This window comes from Moschus berezovskii, chromosome 11 (genome assembly GCF_049115385.1).
Source record: "Moschus berezovskii isolate FMDL1 chromosome 11, NW_MosBer_1.0, whole genome shotgun sequence".
NCBI classification, from domain to species: domain Eukaryota; kingdom Metazoa; phylum Chordata; class Mammalia; order Artiodactyla; family Moschidae; genus Moschus; species Moschus berezovskii.
The window spans coordinates 87613504-87631314 of record NC_142470.1 but is presented as its reverse complement, the minus strand read 5'-3'; the positions used below and the strand labels follow the sequence as shown (position 1 = coordinate 87631314).

Here is a 17811-nt window from a genome sequence, read left to right as displayed (position 1 = left end):
ACTTTAATTTCAGAAGAATTGCTATTATACAACAAACTTTTTATTTTTTCCATTCATAAAAACAGTCCACAACATTCATAAAATATAATAAAAGAAATGAGACACTTTTCAGGTCGATTCTCTTAAAGAACAGATGAGGTGGTAGCAGTTTAATAATAGATGGAAACAAACACAATCCATATAAAAATAGGATCTGAAGCAGGAGTGGGGAGATATATACCAAAGTAAATTTTGAGCTTTCGGCCATGCAACTCAACATCTGAGTTCTCTTCACTTAAAAACCAAACTAGGTGCTTTAAACAGGTGTTCAGAGAAGGCTACAAAAGTACTGCAAAATGTTAGCCTTACATATACCAAAAAAAAGAGAAACAAAAATTAATAAATCCCCTAGCTAATCACAAGTTTTCTCTGACAGAGACAGACACAGAAAAGTAACTGTTTACAAGCTTAGCTTCGAGGTACAATAGCTTATAGCTCTCACATGGGTGTTCCTCACTCATGCTCTTTTCAGTATAAACAAATAGGTTTATGTAATGGAATACATATTTGAAGAATTCCTTAAAAAAAATCACAAGTTCCATTTTATATATGCAACAAATTTTTAATTATGTACTGAAAATAAATTACAGAAAATAATTTTAAAATGCAACAGAGGACAAAGTCACCATAAACATTCCCACTGAATTCCCTCGAGGGTGGGGGGTGGGGTGGGGAGTGAGATTGCAGTGCTCAAGATAAATATCACAAATATATCAAAAACTTCAAATTGTCTATGCATTCATACACTGACATGAGCCACAAACATTCCTTCACAGGGACTGTACTCATTAGCCTACCACAGAACCAGATTTTGCCATAAACTACAAAACTTTTAATACAAAATTGTATTTATATATTTATAATTCATATACATGCCCTATCTGTGATTTTAGAAAATAAAAGCTACACACTGTACAGACACTCTTAACTCATAGCTGTAGGCAACATTTTTGGATGGAATTTCTCCCCCAATAAAATTAATGGCATATTTTATGTACATGAAGGCTAAACTGCATAAAGACAGCTTAGTTTCCCAGATATGCATCTCGTTTTAGGGCAGGTTTATAAATTTAAAAAGGCAAGACAAATGTACACTTCAGAATCACTTTCTTAGCTACAAGAGTTGTGTAATTTCTGTGAAATTTCTGATACATGCATTTATGTAATACTGGTATTGAAGGCAGTAAAGCAATATATACTTTTAATGTCGTGGCTCAATAAAGGCTTCATTGTCATTCCAATCTGAATCTTGCTACAGTGATTCATAACTTCTCTAAAAATTAAAATTTCAATGGGACACTGTGTTAAAAAGACTCTAAATAGATTTCTTAAAATATTTCCCTGAAATATCCTTTTACATAAGACAAATTTCACTAACATCAAAGAAGGAAAAAAAAAAGAATTAAACATGGCACCAGTGTGCATGATAAACTAATGCTCCTCAGCCAATCAACATGTCTCAGGAGCTATGAACAGAATGCTTAAAACCAACAAACAATTTCACACTCTGTGGCAGCCATCTGTGAAGCCAGTTATACTAAACTACTTCTACAGTTGATTGTAAACTTTGGTTTATTTTTATTTGAGTTCTCATTGTACAGCAAGCATGAAAAAAAGGGAGAGTGGAGTCCATGAGGAGATGAAGTGTCAGTCTGTCTTTAATCTGGCATGATGAGACACCTGGTCAGTCAGGCCTGCTTTGATAGAGTTTGTTACAGACTGCCTTATGTTTTCCTCCATCAAATTATCACCCAGGGGCTTCAATACCTGTGGTATGAGAAATGTGCAAAACAAATAAAAACATGAGGTAAAAAAAGAGTTACATATAAAAATAGATATAAAAATTCAATTCAAAGCAATGAAGAAAATAACCAGGAATGTGGGAAATAAAAAGATGCTTCTCCCAAAAAAAAGTTATGATGCTACAAACAATGCAGGTAGACATTTTATAATGTAACAAAAATTACTTTCCTCCTATTCAAACCATTACAATTCCTATGAGATGGATGTGCAATTCCATACCCTATATGCAGCATCAAATCTGGTATGTATACAGCATTTATGCAGACCGGCCCAGACGGTCCTGCTTATTGTCCTACATGTATAAGTGTGAACACTTCAGATAGGGAAAAAAGTTAAAAATACTGTCTAGTTTTTCTTCTTGTTATTGTTGGATGACAGTCTCTGTCGCTGTGCTGATGAAAGAACACGATGAACCATTCGACGTCTAGAAACTTCGAACAGTTTGGAAAACACCTAAAACATGGAGTGATTCGTTAGGAGAATGACTCAAGAGGGCCTTGAATTTAAAGAGTTTAATTAAGACTATAAAAATTTGAGACTTCATAGTTTCTCACCTTCCTGGGACTCCTCTGAAGCAAAAGAAAAGAGAAATGCAAAAAAATTTAGACAAGGTTTGTTGACACTGCACAGACCTTCCACCTAGTGATCACCTTACCTCAACTATAAAAATAATTGTACACACTTTAGATTCTTCCATTGATTTGTTTTGTGATAGTGGCACCTCTAAAATCTTAGAATCAGTGCTGTACTGGAGATGACTGATTTTCAGAAGACACTGTACAATTACTGAAATTCCATGTGGCAGAAAATTAATAATGATTCAACACTTTTAAAGTAGATAATATTTTAAGTGATGCTGTGATAGCTTTTTTTAGGTTGTGATAGCTTTTAATCCATCTTCTATCAGAACGTATCAGAGGAATATAAAGAATGAACTTTTTTAAGATATAAAAATTTAATAAATATCCAGACATAAGCTTCCAAATCAGATCTGAATAGAGCATTTCTCTAAAGAAATATAAAATGCAAATTAATATAGTGGGTCACTGCATAAAATAATGATGACATTATTAGTAGAAAAATCAGCATCAATCAACTTCTTCAGCCTTTGACTTTAAAACCGAAACCAGCATGGACCCGCGTTATCTTAAATCTTCAAATAAGCCCAATACTTCATTGGCCCAGAAATAATATCTGAAAACGCCTTTTATATTGTCCATCAGTAATAACTGTAGCTTTCATTCTTGATATGATGCTCAGGTATTTCACGATGACCATTTTAATAACAATATCCTTAAGTGGAATTTTCTGAACACAGGCAATTCCAGACAACAGATGGCTGATACACAACAAGGCTTTCCTTAGTAGATACTTGTCAGGCCCAACTTTGAACTCTGGTTTGAGGTAAAAAATCATGATTTGAATTCTGGTTGAGGCAACAGATTATGATTAAGAAAAGCTGGCCACTGTGGTACTTTGGTTTGCTCATTAGCATTTCCATAGTACAGAAGTCAAAGATTATTTGCTGTAAGAATAACCTATAAGATTGTTCTTTGTAGTAAGTACAACAGTAAACCACTATGATCTTCATGGAAGGCAATGAAGACATGAATATCACCCATTTCTCCTGGAATATAAGCATGCATTGCTTCTTATCAATCCTAGTAAGAAACTTCAAAAGAACTGCACTTGCAAACTTATTTCCTTACCTTCATAACTCTTGCACTGATATTTTCTTTTCTCAAAAAAAAGAAAAAGGGTGGGGGGAATCTTTAAAGACTCTGGTCCTGCCCACTTGTCTGGTATAATCAGGCCTATAACTAAGAAACTATCCAGAGTATTACAGATAGAAGTCAACCAAAGCACACTACAACTTTAAAGGAAAAAAAACTCTTCAGTTTATATATATTCAGATTATGCATCTAAACAAAACAGAAAATATCCTTTTGCCATTCTCCATATAAAGAAAAAGTAGATGTGGAAATATTGGGGGTGAGGGTGGGGAATGGGGGACTGGAGGAGGGGTGGGGAGCCACAAGGATAAGATTAGTCACTGAAAAACCAAAAGATAGATACCAACCTGTTCCCATAGTGTTTCAGCAATCTGATCAATCATTGTTCCAATTTCTCTGAATTCCCCAGAGTATTTAACATATGCCCAAGTACAAAGAGACGTCAGTGCTAACCCCATGACAAGGTTACACAAGACGGCTATAGAGTTTAGGCCAACGAAGCCAGTCAGTCCTGAGATTATATACATAGCAAACATGACCGCAAACAGTGTGGCAGGGGTACGAGCAGCATAGAAGATATTTTTGCCATCATTGTGCTTTATAAAATTTGCATAGGTTTCTTCAATTTCAGCCTCAAGCTGGTCCTGATAACGCCGGCAGAATTCATCTCCACCCATTTTTTTCACTGAACGAAACTGTTTAATCGCCACTTCCTTAAGATCCAGGTGTTTTCGCTCCAGATCTGAAGGTGCAATGTAAGGCTTGTCCCCACCACATACCTGTACAGACAGTAGGACAGATTACATGCTGGAAATAAGTCACACTTGAAAGAAATTCCCCCGTCAGTTAAGTTAAACCACCTACATGATTTAGTTTTAAATTTGTTTGTAATGCTCCACAGGTCATCATAATCTATACATTTCTTATATATTTAACTGACTCAGGCAAAATAAATTTTCACAATTAACTATATACCAATAAAGACAAAAAGAATTACACTACAATCTGTACTGATGTCAGCTGACCCAGTAATACACCCAAAAAGACTGCTGGCAAGGAAGTGGGTTAAGAGGTGTAACACATAAAAAAGGTACTTGAGTATTTGAATTACCAAGCTTAGCACAGAAATCGCTATTGGTCTTAGGACAATGTTACTAACAGCAGAGGCTACTGATAATAACACTCTGAAGCGTGTCAAAAACTATTTTAGCGCGGTTTATGTAATAACTTACTACTCTCATCCTGCACTCTAACGATGGAAATTATAATCTTAAATTTATTTTCAGTAGAGATGATAAAAGTAAATTTGGGAATGATGTAACATGACAATGTATAAGGAGTACGAATTAGTTCAATGATTTTAAATATAAAAATCTTCTCACTCTAGTGTCTAATATAAATGTTAGTCACAAACCTGCTCCATACTTTTGCAATAGATCTCTCTTGCTCCTGCTACTGCAGCAAGATTATTAGCTTCAGCTGTTGCCTAAAAAATAAAATAAAATGTGCCAACTTTATGTGAAATATCTGATGACTATAAATGCTGATTAAGACAATAAATTATGTACAGTGACCAAGTCTGAAAATGAAACAAAAATATTATCAACTTCCAGTTTTCCTTTCTAATGGAGGAAACACTAGTATAAAGGATATAATAACTGCTTCTAATAGAACTACCTGATTAATTTTTTTTTTGCTTACATTTGTTAAAGTGGGTTTGTAGAACAGAACACATATGCCCAGGAAATTCTAAGAGAATTAAATAAATACAGCCCTAAAATATGTCCCATCTCCGAGTGCAAAGAATCAAGAATTACTCATATGGTCCTCTCTCTCATAATCAGTATGACACAGGATACATTTTTAAATCCACAAAACTGTTTACTACATGGATTTAATGAAAAAAGTTTAATCCACTATAAAACTGGGAAATTGCCCAAAGTAGCAAATTTTTAAAAAATGAAACAGGTTAAAATAACATTGTCCTTAAAGAATATCTTTTTTTAAAAAAAAGCAAGGAAAAAAAAAACCAAAGTCACTAGAAGTAGCTGTCACTCATTAAAATAAAGAGAAAATAAGACTATTTCAAACAACATTCATTATCAAAGACCCAGAGAACAGAAGCAGCTTGGTTCAGCAAGGCCCATATCAAGCTATCTTCTGAAACAGAAATTTTCCTACACTTCTTGAGCAACTGAAGAGAAAGCACCAAGGACCTTCATTTCTATGAAGCTACTGTGTGTGTACAAGGTCTGCAATCTGTAGTTACAAAAACTCAAAAATTTCAGGACCCATGCCTTAAGTATCTAAAATGTATTTGCATACAAAGAAGCACCAACCCATTTCCAGCATTTTTCCCTAAAGCAGAATTTTCTTCTCCCTCATAAATAAATGTATGTACAACGCACATAGTACCTGAAGCATGGACTTTGGATGTGGAAGCTCCTCTCCTTGATAAATTTTAATGTAAGCCTAAAAATACAGAAGACTCATTATATTGACAGGTTATGCAATTTGGCTCCATATCCCCAAAGAAAAATCATTAGATAGAAAAATGATTCACACTATTAAAAGGAAAGTCTAAGCTTTAAAAATCATATACTTTCATTTCAACAGTTAATCCTATTATCAACATTATTAAAAAAGTGTGTTGCTAAATTATATTCTGGAGAAATGTCTCTAAATATAATTCCAACTTGGCAGAAAAATTGTTTCATATTTAAAGTTATATATAAAATGCCATCTACTCTATGAAAAGAAATCCACAATTCTCTCCTACTGCCAAATTGCCAATGTTTCAAATAAATATGTAACAAAACATTTTAACTCAGTATTTTACTTTGACCAGATTAAAGTATACTTCAGTTCAAGGGCAAAAAAAATTACCGAATTTGTGGTTTAAGAGTAAGAAAGACGAAAATTTTTAAGTAAGTTCCATATAGGAATCTTTCACCTCAACTTTTATCTGACTCTTAAATTATTTCATAACTAGACAAAGATAGTATGAAAGTGATCAAGTGTCCACTAAATACACTATTTCATTAACTGTGTTTTCCCATCCATCTACAACTACTACAAATAATTACAACCCTCAACAGTGGCCTTGCTCTGGCAAGCGAGCTATAAAGACTAGAGAGCAGAGGGGGAAAAAAATCTATGAATAATTTACTTGAGCTCAGAACCCAGTTTTGATAACTTTCAAAGGCTCTCAACAAGTACTCAGACTCTGAGAGAAGGTTTTCTATGAGAACTCAAGATGCAGAATTATACTCCCAGTATCTGTTACATTTTCAAATCACAGAGTAGTATAATATGAATGGCCCTTCTCTGCATATCACAGCTGCAGAAACAGTAGGATAACTGTATAAACAAATAAAATCACTGTGTAAAAGATACATGTTGTCTGCTACAATCTTAAATATTCTAAAATATTGATACATGCAATTCAAGGCAAAAAAATAAATTATAAATTGTACTTCATTGCTTTAAAATACAGATAAGGAATTTTTATAACATACATATGAGTTTTAAGTCAACTATATTTCTAACTTACACAGTCATTTAATGTAAGCATTTTCCTACCTTAAAGTATTCTACAAGATCTCTACAAGTGACTTTAGATCCACTTATCTCTTTTTCTACCAAATTTTCTGGGGCGAGGAGCAATGGAACCAGATTTCGAAGCTCTCGTTTAAACTCTTCATCAATATCTGAGGGGCACGAAATTAATCAACATATTAGTTAAAAAAAAAAAGAAGTAAAGTCACCACTGATAAGAGTTAATGAGATTCTGTTTTATAAAACAAGAGTATGATACTTAAGTATAGATTCATTTCAAAAAACTCATCCAAACCTGTCATACTGACTCATCTCCTAGGAAAAAATATAATGCCCCCCAACTCTAGTACCCCATTTTCTTCATCTTCCAATAATTCTGTCAGCTCAAATAATAAAAAACTGTGAACTACCAAAACAAATTCCACATCTAGTATTTTAAGTAAACTATCCTTTCCAAATGGCAGGCGATTCATGAAACTGTATTAAATATTAAAACTAAATTTTGTTTTCTAGCCATACTATTAAAGTTTTGTTAATCCTCAAGTCTTCTGAAATCACGCTCAAAATAATCCTAAAACATACACAGAAAATTATACCATCACCCCAAAACAGACTAAAATCTAATTATATCAATACAATATATTTATTGGTAATGCTTTTTAGCAGACTGCAATCAGATGAAATACTGAAATGTTCTTAGCCTTCAGTATTTTTAGGACATCAGTGCTGAGCAACAGACATTAAAAAATATGTTAATCAATATGCTAGGCATTTGCAACAAACCAATGGAAGGCTAGAAAGACCACAGAGCACTACAATCACTTCATTAACAATGCATCGAAATATCCTCCAGTATAAGAGAGACATTTTAAGGAACCATATATATATATATTATTTTTTTTAACTTTCAGTCTCTAAAACTTGAGTTCTGATTATTTAGCAAGAATGGGAATTCCCACCTTTCAATCTCCCATCAAAACTAGGATTAGTTGCAACTTTAAGACCAGGATGTGGCAAAAGGAAGCAACCAAGATTTGAGAAACAATTGTGAATGTGCTTCCTTACATTCTGCAGCTCTTCATGTTGATTCTGTTTTACCTGGAGGTAGGAGGAGACAGGGTAAAGGAGCAAACGAGAGAAAAACAAATTTATTTTTAAACAGTACACACACACACTCACATGCACAGTAATACAAATGCTACTCCAGATGGGTGATTTTTGACAATATAAAATTTTATTAAAGACCCATTTCTAACCATTTGGTAAGACCCACCTCCTCTCCTAAACCAAGAGAATTTTTTTTTTCTGTTAGTTACCAAAGTGAAAGTCCGAGTCTGACTCTTTGCAACCCCATGCATTATACAGTCCATGGAATTCTCTAGACAGAATATTGGAGTGGGTAGCCTTTCCCTTCTCCAGGGGATCTTCCCAACCCAGGAATCACCCATGTCTCCCACACTGCAGGCAGATTCTTCACCAACTGAGTCACAAGGGAAGCCCATTAGCTACCAAGGATATGAATAAATACAAATAATAATTAATCATAATATCTAACACCGAACAACAGGTGTGACTGTGATTTATAAACCCGTCTTTAAAGTACTTATAATGGCAAAGAGAAAAGCAAAGTACTAATCCACCTATAAATAAAAATTTTGGTCAGCCACTGAGCAAAACAACAGATAAGGTGAAAAACACCAGTGCAGTCTAAAGAACTTTAAAATTCCAAAGAACCTTAAGATTTCAGCACTCATTCCAAATGATTATTTATGACATATGCTAGTCATCAGTTTTTTGAGGAAGAGAAACCACTATGTATTTTCTGGAAGAATATACTAAAGTTAGATTTTTAATAACTACTTATCCCAATACAATTCACACATCCCCTTCTAAACTCGTCTCAAAACCATTCTAAAATACATATACCTAGTAATCAACAAAACCTGGAAACTACCCAAATCTCCATTGAGAGTAAAATGGAAAAACTATTGTTATTCTTACAATGGAATACTGAACATCAATGAGAATAAGTGAACTAAACTACATGCAACAACATGAACTAATCTCAGAAACGTAATACTGGGCAAAAGAAACTGGACACAAAAGAATACATACCATGTGTGATTCCTTTCATAAAAAGTCCAAAAACAAAGCCTCTTAAAGGTCTGAACAGCAATGAAGGGTCTGGGGACAAGGGGGAGTTAGCAGACAGAGCTGGGTGCTTCCGGGTAATTATATGGCTATGTTCAATTTTCACAAATTCATCAAGGTGCATGCTTATGGTCTGTGTACTTTTCTGTATCACTTTAATAATGTATTTAAAAATCCCGTTGTCTTTGAAGTCCATAATTCTGAATTTATTTAGCATGCCTAATGTATTTTGTGTTAATTTCTTCTGAACAAACCAAAGAAAATGCTGATGAATGAAAACCTCTGACAGTCTAGAAATGCCTTTCATATAATCTAAGAATAAGGATTTGGTTTTAATCTCAGTTTAGGATTAAGAAAAATTATATTATACCCTCAGTCTTTGAATATTGTTACAAAACTAAATGCATCCTTCCACAGGGAACAAACAAAAGCTTATTACCCCAAAGAAACCTCCTACTTATGAATAAAGGGATTTTTATGTATTTTTTGTGGATGTCAGTAGGAGGGTAGTATTTGAACTGAGGTTTTCCACGGGAGGACACCTCTAGGAATAAAGGATCATGGTGGTGAGTTTATTTTTTAGGACTGCCTTGGTGTGGCATTTTGCATGGGTCAGAACAAGAGTCTGGATATTTGGGTCCTATTACAGTTACCAATAATTTGTTAAATGACCAAAGGCAAGTCACTTTTCTGGGTTCCAGTTTTGAGGTATGTGTGGAACTATGGTTTTGGAGAAGACTCTTGAGAGTCCCCTGGACTGCAAGGAGATCAAACCAGTCCATCCTAAAGATCAGTCCTGGGTGTTCACTGGAAGGACTGATTTTGAAGCTGAAACTTCAATACTTCGGCCACCTGATGTGAAGAGCGGACTCATTTGAAAAGACGCTGATACTGGGAAAGACTGAGGGCAGGAGGAGAAGGAGATGACGGAGGATGAGATGGTTGGATGGCATCACTGACTCAATGGGCATGGGTTTGGGTGGACTCCAGGAGTTGGTGATGGACAGGGAGGCATGGCGTGCTGTGGTTCACGGGGTTGCAAAAAGTCAGACACAACTGAGCGACTGAACTGAACTGAACTGTGTATAAATGCTATAAGGAAATGGCAACCCACTCCAGTGTTCTTGCCTGGAGAATCCCAGGGACGGGGGACCCTGGTGGGCTTCTGTCTATGGGGTCACACAGAGTCGGACACGACTGAAGTGACGCAGCAGCAGCAGATGAAATGTTTAAGATCCCTTTTCTAGCTCTCTATATGCTGCCACTCTATGAGACAATATTCCTTGGAAAGAAACTCACATCATTTGTGTTCAATGCATCCACACTAGATTATCCAGCCTGTCTCAAATGTTCAGAAGCTCAGCTGGGCCAGAAAGAGACATGCATGCAATCTGAATAGATCAAAAGGTTCAGTTCAGTTAGTCTACCTCAAACTCTCATCCTGTGAATATTGATTTATTGAAATGTCCCTTCAATATGTCTCTGGAGAGAAATATCTGTTCCTTAATTTCTATTCAAGGACATTTCTACTGTCCTCTTTCGCAGGAGTGCTACCAATTTACATCTCATCAATTATGTTTGGGGTTACCTAGGTTAACCAGGGATACTCAATTTGTCCCGATCATCCTTAAGACACTGGTGGTCTAAGCAGCAGTCCAGGCAGCCCATTCCTTCACCTGACTTGGTGCTTATGTTCTCCTCTCTCAGAAATAGGGACTTACCTGCAATCTCTTTTCAAGGAATTGTTTGCCACCTTCCAAACCATATGAATGTTCATAAGGATAACTCCAGTCTCGAATCAAAAACATTAACGTCTACAGAAAAAAGGAAAAACAGAATCATTTCTTACAAAATTTTACCAAAAATTACTACGTTAACAACTGAAGCATCCCTTACTCCCCAGAAGCAATCCTTATCAAAAGTTAGAGTAACCAAATGGTTTACTATACTCATAGTTATATCAAGAGTCTACTACATAAACCAGTAACACTCCCAACTCCTATACCAAGAATCTACATCCACTTGAGAAACTTACTGTATATATGGTCACCACAAGCAATCACACAGGGATTTTTAAGAAGAAACAAAAGACCTATCAGGGTATACAGATCATAATTTTAAGCCAAGATTGTATAATTAAAAGACCAAATAATTCACAGAATTCTTTATTCTTACATGCTTAGGTTTCTCAATTCAGCATTATTGATGCTTTGGGTCAGATAATTCTTAGCTGTACACACTTGTCCTATGTATAACAGGATGTTGAACAGCATGTCTGGTCTCTAAAAACTAAATACCAATGGTATTAACTTCCTCCCCAAAACTGTGACAACCTAAAATGTCTCCAAATATCAGCAAATGCCCTCTGGGTGGCAAAATTACCCCAGTTCAGAAAAACAGATATAGGCCAAATAGAGTACATTTTATCATATACAAAAAATGACACCATAACCTGTCCAAATATTTCATAAACATGATCACTTGAGCCAGACAAGACTGAGGCTGAATCAGTGTAAACCCACTGACACTAAGAACCACCAATGATGCTTTCATATAAGGGAAGACTTCACACATGGATGAGCAAACAGGGTGGAGTCATTCTCACCTACCATAACACAACTAACTGAGTAATACTATGTCAACTTACAAACCACTTATTTCAAAAAAGAAACTATCTGAAATTAGCTTTGTTGTTTTTTTTAATCTTTCCAATGTTAAGACTCCAAAGAAGCAAGCAGAGCATATGCTTCTCAAATAACTCCACCCATATTAATTTCTGACTTAATATTCTGCATCTAGCATTTAAAGGTAATGAAAAAACATGGGGGAGAGACATAATAAATTCTGAAACTTTTCTATGACTCAAAAATGAACAATAACAGGTCTAATTTCAACTTGTAATATAATCCCCCACACACACACAACCAATAATATGGCAGTAGTTTAAGATGTATACAAGAAGTTTACATGACTATCTCAACTCTGGGAATTAACATCTAATTAAGAGAAATGTTATTCACTTTTTTAAGTAAAAATTCTAAGAATCAATCTATAATCATTTGTTCTATTTCCTATCTTGTAAATTGCTACTGTTAAGCTGGTGATGACTCTGCCATAAATTAGTTTCAATTCCACTGGATCTGTTGCTAAAAATGAGTTTGGCATAATATCCTTATGTCTTCAGAAATACAAGACGACAGCTTTTCACAGATACATTTCTTTTAATGATAAAATACTTAATTTACCTGAAATGGTTTCTGGTAGATTTCTTCCATTGCAAGTCTGCCGTATTCTGTAAATAACTATTAAATCAAATTATTTAAAATAATGCCCCCAAAGACATTGAAAGAAAACATCTGTAAAACTGTTCTATATCAGACCACTAGATGTCAGGGCCTTTAAAATCATTTGAAAGCCAAGCATTTAATTTTTTAAGACCAAGTATACATTAACATTTCTTTTAGTTAAAAAGTCATATATCTGTTTAAAATCATATAATAGTCAATTTTCTTACAATATTATAGATTCTTGGTGTAAAGTAACAAAGTAGGAATTAAATTTTCAATACTTTGGCATACATTCTTTGAGACATACATACTTGCAAGTGTTGAAGATCATCTTCCTGAATATTTTGAGACAAATTATATACCTGTTAAAACAGAATTTGGTTTTCATTAGTGCTTTACTTTGAATACCCAGCTGTGTATAACTTTACTTGTGGAAATGAAGGCTATTTTATACCTGAACACATATGAATGAATAGGTCATTATCTTAACTGGTGATGAAAAGGATTTCTCTTTTCCTAATTATAAAACATTAAGGGGGGAGCAGTGGTGGTAAACTATGTAAAAATCATGAATACATGCATGTGAGGCCAAGAAAGCAGCAGACATTTTTTTTAAGTATATGTAGTATACTTATGTTGTACGTTTATATACTTATACTTATGTAGTAAGATTTTTTAATGTTATGCCATGATTTTTTTTTTTTAAAGTATAGGGTTTCCGCAACTATTTTTCTAAGTCAATGAATGTGAAGGGCATAGTTCTACAAAGATCAAATTCCTCCTTGGAGCATTCACAATATATAGTTTACAGTTACTCATGGGTGCCTCAACTATCATTGACTCTAATATGATTATCTTTTTACTTAAGCAAACTCAGTCTAAATAACACGAAAATTTTACCAGACTGTAGTAGCTGTTTAAAAAAAAAACACAACAGTAGGTGGCACTCTTGCCCTTTCCACAAATTTTTAGGAGGCTTTCCAAGCCACATAGACCAGAGCTGATAATGGTAATTAAGTATAAATATCAAATAGGCTAAGTTTTCAAACTGAATACAATGATATATAATTTCTTGTATGCTAAGTCACTTCAGTCGTGTCCGATTCTGTGTGATTCTATGGACTATAGCCCGCCAGGCTCCTCTGTCCATGGGATTCTCCAGGCAAGAATACTGGAGTGGATTGCCATGTCCTCTTCACAGGATCTTCCTAACCCAGGGACTGAATCCGGTCTCCTGCATTGCAGGCAGATTCTTTACCATATGAGCCACCAGGGAAGGTCTTATAATTTCTTAAGTATGTGCCTTTGGTTGGATTTTTTTGTCCTGTTTGAAAGAACCCGCATTATAGCGAAAAAAATCTAAAAAATTGCTAATTTAAATACTAACTGATTATATTTGAAAAGTAGCTTTTCAAAAGAATTATGATATATTATACATTTTATAGCTTCTTTATTTGAAAATTACTAATGTTTCTGCACATATTTTGAAGGAATGTGAAAAATGCACAGTTGTCAAAAACAGAATTTTAGAACTAGAAGGAGCATTGAAGGAGCATTTGACCCTAACTTTGTATTGTCCCTGGGTAAAACTGAGACCCTCTGGGTCCAGTTTGGGTCCAGAATCCTGTGCTGAAAAACATGGAGAACTCATGATTCCTGACCCCTTTCCTCGCCTCATCCCTAAGTCTGGGGAAGGAGCATTCAGCAGTCCACTGGGAGATGGACCAATGTGACCTGGCATTCTGGAAGTGGAATGGTTCAGGTATACTTCATGGTTGCCTTAGGAAAATGGCAGCTTTGCCACCCTGTAAAATCGGAGGAAAAAAAGTAGAACAAATGGGAAAAGAGAGATTCTGAGGGTCCCCAATAACATCATTTAGTTTGTAGAGACAGACATCTCCATCCCTATAATAAAAAGAAGCCCCTTCTCTTTTATTTCATAATAATATTCAAAAGTTGTTTCCACTGACAGCTAGATACTTTGAATTGAGGAAGGAGATGGGAACTTTAATCGAGACTAGTCATACATTCCAGATACTAATGGAAAGCACAAGAACCAAGACACAGTGATGGTATCATCTATAATCTCTCATCAGTAAAAAATATTTATCTCAGGAGAAATATTTTTTATCTCAGGAGAAATATTTCTTATCTCACATACTTTTTAAAATATTTGCAAATATGTATCTTGAGTGAAGTAAGCCAGAAAGAAGAACATCAATACTGTATATTAACACATATATATGGAATTTAGAAAAATGGTAACCTGAACCCTGTATAAGAGACTGCAAAAGAGACATAGGCATTTAGAACAGTCTTTGGGACTCTGTGGGAGAGGGTGAAGGTGGAATGATTGGGGAGAATGGAATTGTAGCATGTATATTATCATAAGTGACCAGTCCAGGTTCGACGCATAAATTTTCCTCTGTTCATTTCTTTGCATTTGTGCTTTTTTAATAAAAATACTTTTAACTGTTTAAAAAAAAAAAAAAGAAACATCATCACCAGCTGGACCTAACCACCATACTTCAATAATTCTTTTTTCAGCCAGAGAAGTGTCAACCACAGATGAACTCATAAAAGGTAAAGTAAAAAAAAAATACAAAATGACCTGTGGTGGTTTAATTCAGTCCAATCAGTCTAAATTATACAGAAAAAAGATGGCCTAGCTCAAAGAGACTAGAACTTGACACAACACCAAACATAATAGAGTATAGCATAAGTCAAAAAAGAAAAGAATTTTACTCCTTTCTAAGTGAAACAGGTGCTATCCTAGATTATATAAACATCACTTAGGTTTCCTTAGTTAAATATGACCCAAGTTTATTATATAAACATACCTCCATTCATTCAAATAATCAAGTAGGAGTTGCCATGCACAACAAGTAGAAAACGAAATTTAATTACTTGATTTTGCTGTTTGGTTGATTTAGCCAAAAAAACAAAAATATACTCTACATTTTACTGTATCTGGAAGCCACAGTATCAACTGAATATCCTTGAATTCAATTAAGGATAATATACAATAATATATACTCCTTAAAAAAAAAAAAGAGCATTGATGCTACAACAAAATACCAAGGGCAATGGCTATTGGTTCACTGCTTCCCTGGTAAGCACTTAAAAGTATGAAATTTCACATTGTAAGCCAGGACAGCAAGCACAGAAACGTAAGTGAGCAGTAAGAAATGTAAATAGTTTCTCTAATTTTAGTCCTTCTTCAATCAAATGGCATTCTGAGGAAGAGCAAAGGTATTAGAGTTATGTGAACTGACCACACTAGAGCATCCCTGTGTCTCACCTGAACAGAACTAGTCATAGTGCTCAAAGCAAACACTGTGGCACAATCCTTGATAGTTGACTGGCTATCAAAGGCACCCTGGGTATCCATTAGCAGCACAGCCACCTAGGAATTTAAAAGTTTGAAATACTAAGTAAAAACTCACCAACAGTGATTTATAAAAGTCAAATATAAAATGGTTACTATAAAAATCAGTAATTAAGAAAAGTACATATCTCACACATTTTGACATAATAATCCACATGTTTAAGTTATCAGATAATAAGATAAGAGTTCTGTGTTGTTTTGCTCAAGAAATATGGGGGAAAAAATAATAAGAAAAAAAAAAACACTATGAAAAGAATTTTACTTTTGTTCCATTAGGTCTCTCAATCACAAATACTTCATTCCAGACTTGTATGCCTGTTGTTTCTCTTTCGCAACCACCTCGCCATGTAAAGCCAGTCAATGGTTCATTGTTTCCACCAATCCAACTCTGAGAATCCTGTTAAAATAAAGCATAAATATAAAATAAAACACACAAAAATAAGAACGCAAAAGGAATGTAGGAAATCACCCACTCTTTACAACATTGTAAATCAACCACACTTCAATAAAAATTTTAGGAAAAGAAAGAAAGAAATCATCCACTCCTTATTTTATAGATAAAGACGGTACATCCAGGGAGACAAAATATACTGTAACATTACACAAGTAGTTACAAAAACAGTCCCAAACCCCACATCCCTCAGAGATGTGGTCTTCCTCCAAACCTTCAAAAACCTGCCCTCATTTTCACACTCTAGGCTTCTAGATAAGTGGGGTCACAACTACTTTTCCCACTTTGGAAACACTTCCTATGTTCAAAATCATAAAAATAAGATACCAGCTATTTTGACACCTCCTTCTACAAAACTAAGTTCCAGACAGAATGACTGTCAAAACAGCACTGCTCTCTTAGAATAGCTTACACTAAAATGTTTTCACACTGCCTTAATTTTCTCTCTAAAAAATAACAACCTTAAAAATAACCACAAGACTTGTATAAAATCTGATTCAAACAATCCAACTGTAAGTCTTTTTCAAAACCAAAAGGGAAATCTGAATCCAGACTGGGTACTGTATTAGATAGTGCTGCTGCTAAGTCACTTCAGTCGTGTCCGACTCTGTGTGACCCTATAGATGGCAGCCCACCAGGCTCCCCCATCCCTGGGATTCTCCAGGCAAGAACAATGGAGTGGGTTGCCATTTCCTTCTCCATTAGATAGTGCTAAGTTGGGGTAAAGATGATTGTGTGATGTAATAATGGCTTTGAGGTTGTAAAAATAATCATAAAGTCTTATCTAGTTAAAATAAATAAGTAAAAGGGCAGAGAGGAAAACAGATGAAACAAGACCAGGAAAATGTTGGTGGATACACTGGGGTTCATTATACTCTACTATTTTGGGATATATTTAAACTTTTTTATAATAAAATGTTTTAGCACATACATTACAGGACTAAACTGTTGTAATATTATAAAATTATATGAAATTTAATATACCATAAGCTAATGTATCTAGAAAATTTAATCTGGAATATAATAAATGAGTTAACTGACATATATTAAGAGCCCTCTACTTTCAGTTCAGTTTAGTTCAGTCGCTCAGTCGTGTCCGACTCTTTGCGACCCCATGAATCACAGCATGCCAGGCCTCCCTGTCCATCACCAGCTCCTGGAGTTCAGTATAATATTTAAAGCCCATCTACCCTTTTCTCAAAGTACCTCCCCTCACAGGAAAAATTCCTTTGTTTTAGAAATACTTCTAATAAGCTTTACTATACAGTCCAAAATAGATAACAAAGCTCGAATCAGGGGTAGAGAAAGATGTGTAAGGTAAACTTAATGTGGAAAAGGTGGGAGAAAAAAGTGTTGCCCACTACTTAATATGAACATCAGTCTTAAACATCAGTGGGCTTC

The 17811-nt window shown here is 34.8% G+C and overlaps 1 protein-coding gene across 5 annotated transcripts in view; it reads right to left on the bottom strand.

Annotated features, from left to right (window-relative positions):
* The window catches only part of ATL2 (atlastin GTPase 2), a 72921-nt gene continuing 55110 nt past the window's right edge, over positions 1–17811 (bottom strand). For 3 of the 5 annotated variants that reach the window (XM_055399070.2, XM_088841533.1, XM_055399071.2), the window contains 11 exons: positions 16222–16356; positions 15873–15977; positions 12883–12933; positions 12530–12586; positions 11006–11098; positions 8093–8231; positions 7158–7285; positions 5991–6047; positions 4990–5061; positions 3923–4354; positions 1–1806 (listed from right to left, as the gene is read on the bottom strand). In XM_055399070.2, the coding sequence (XP_055255045.1) occupies positions 1687–1806; positions 3923–4354; positions 4990–5061; positions 5991–6047; positions 7158–7285; positions 8093–8231; positions 11006–11098; positions 12530–12586; positions 12883–12933; positions 15873–15977; positions 16222–16356 (1389 nt within the window). In that variant the 3' untranslated portion in view covers positions 1–1686. The other 2 variants (XM_088841534.1, XM_088841535.1) reach the window with 1 other exon arrangement.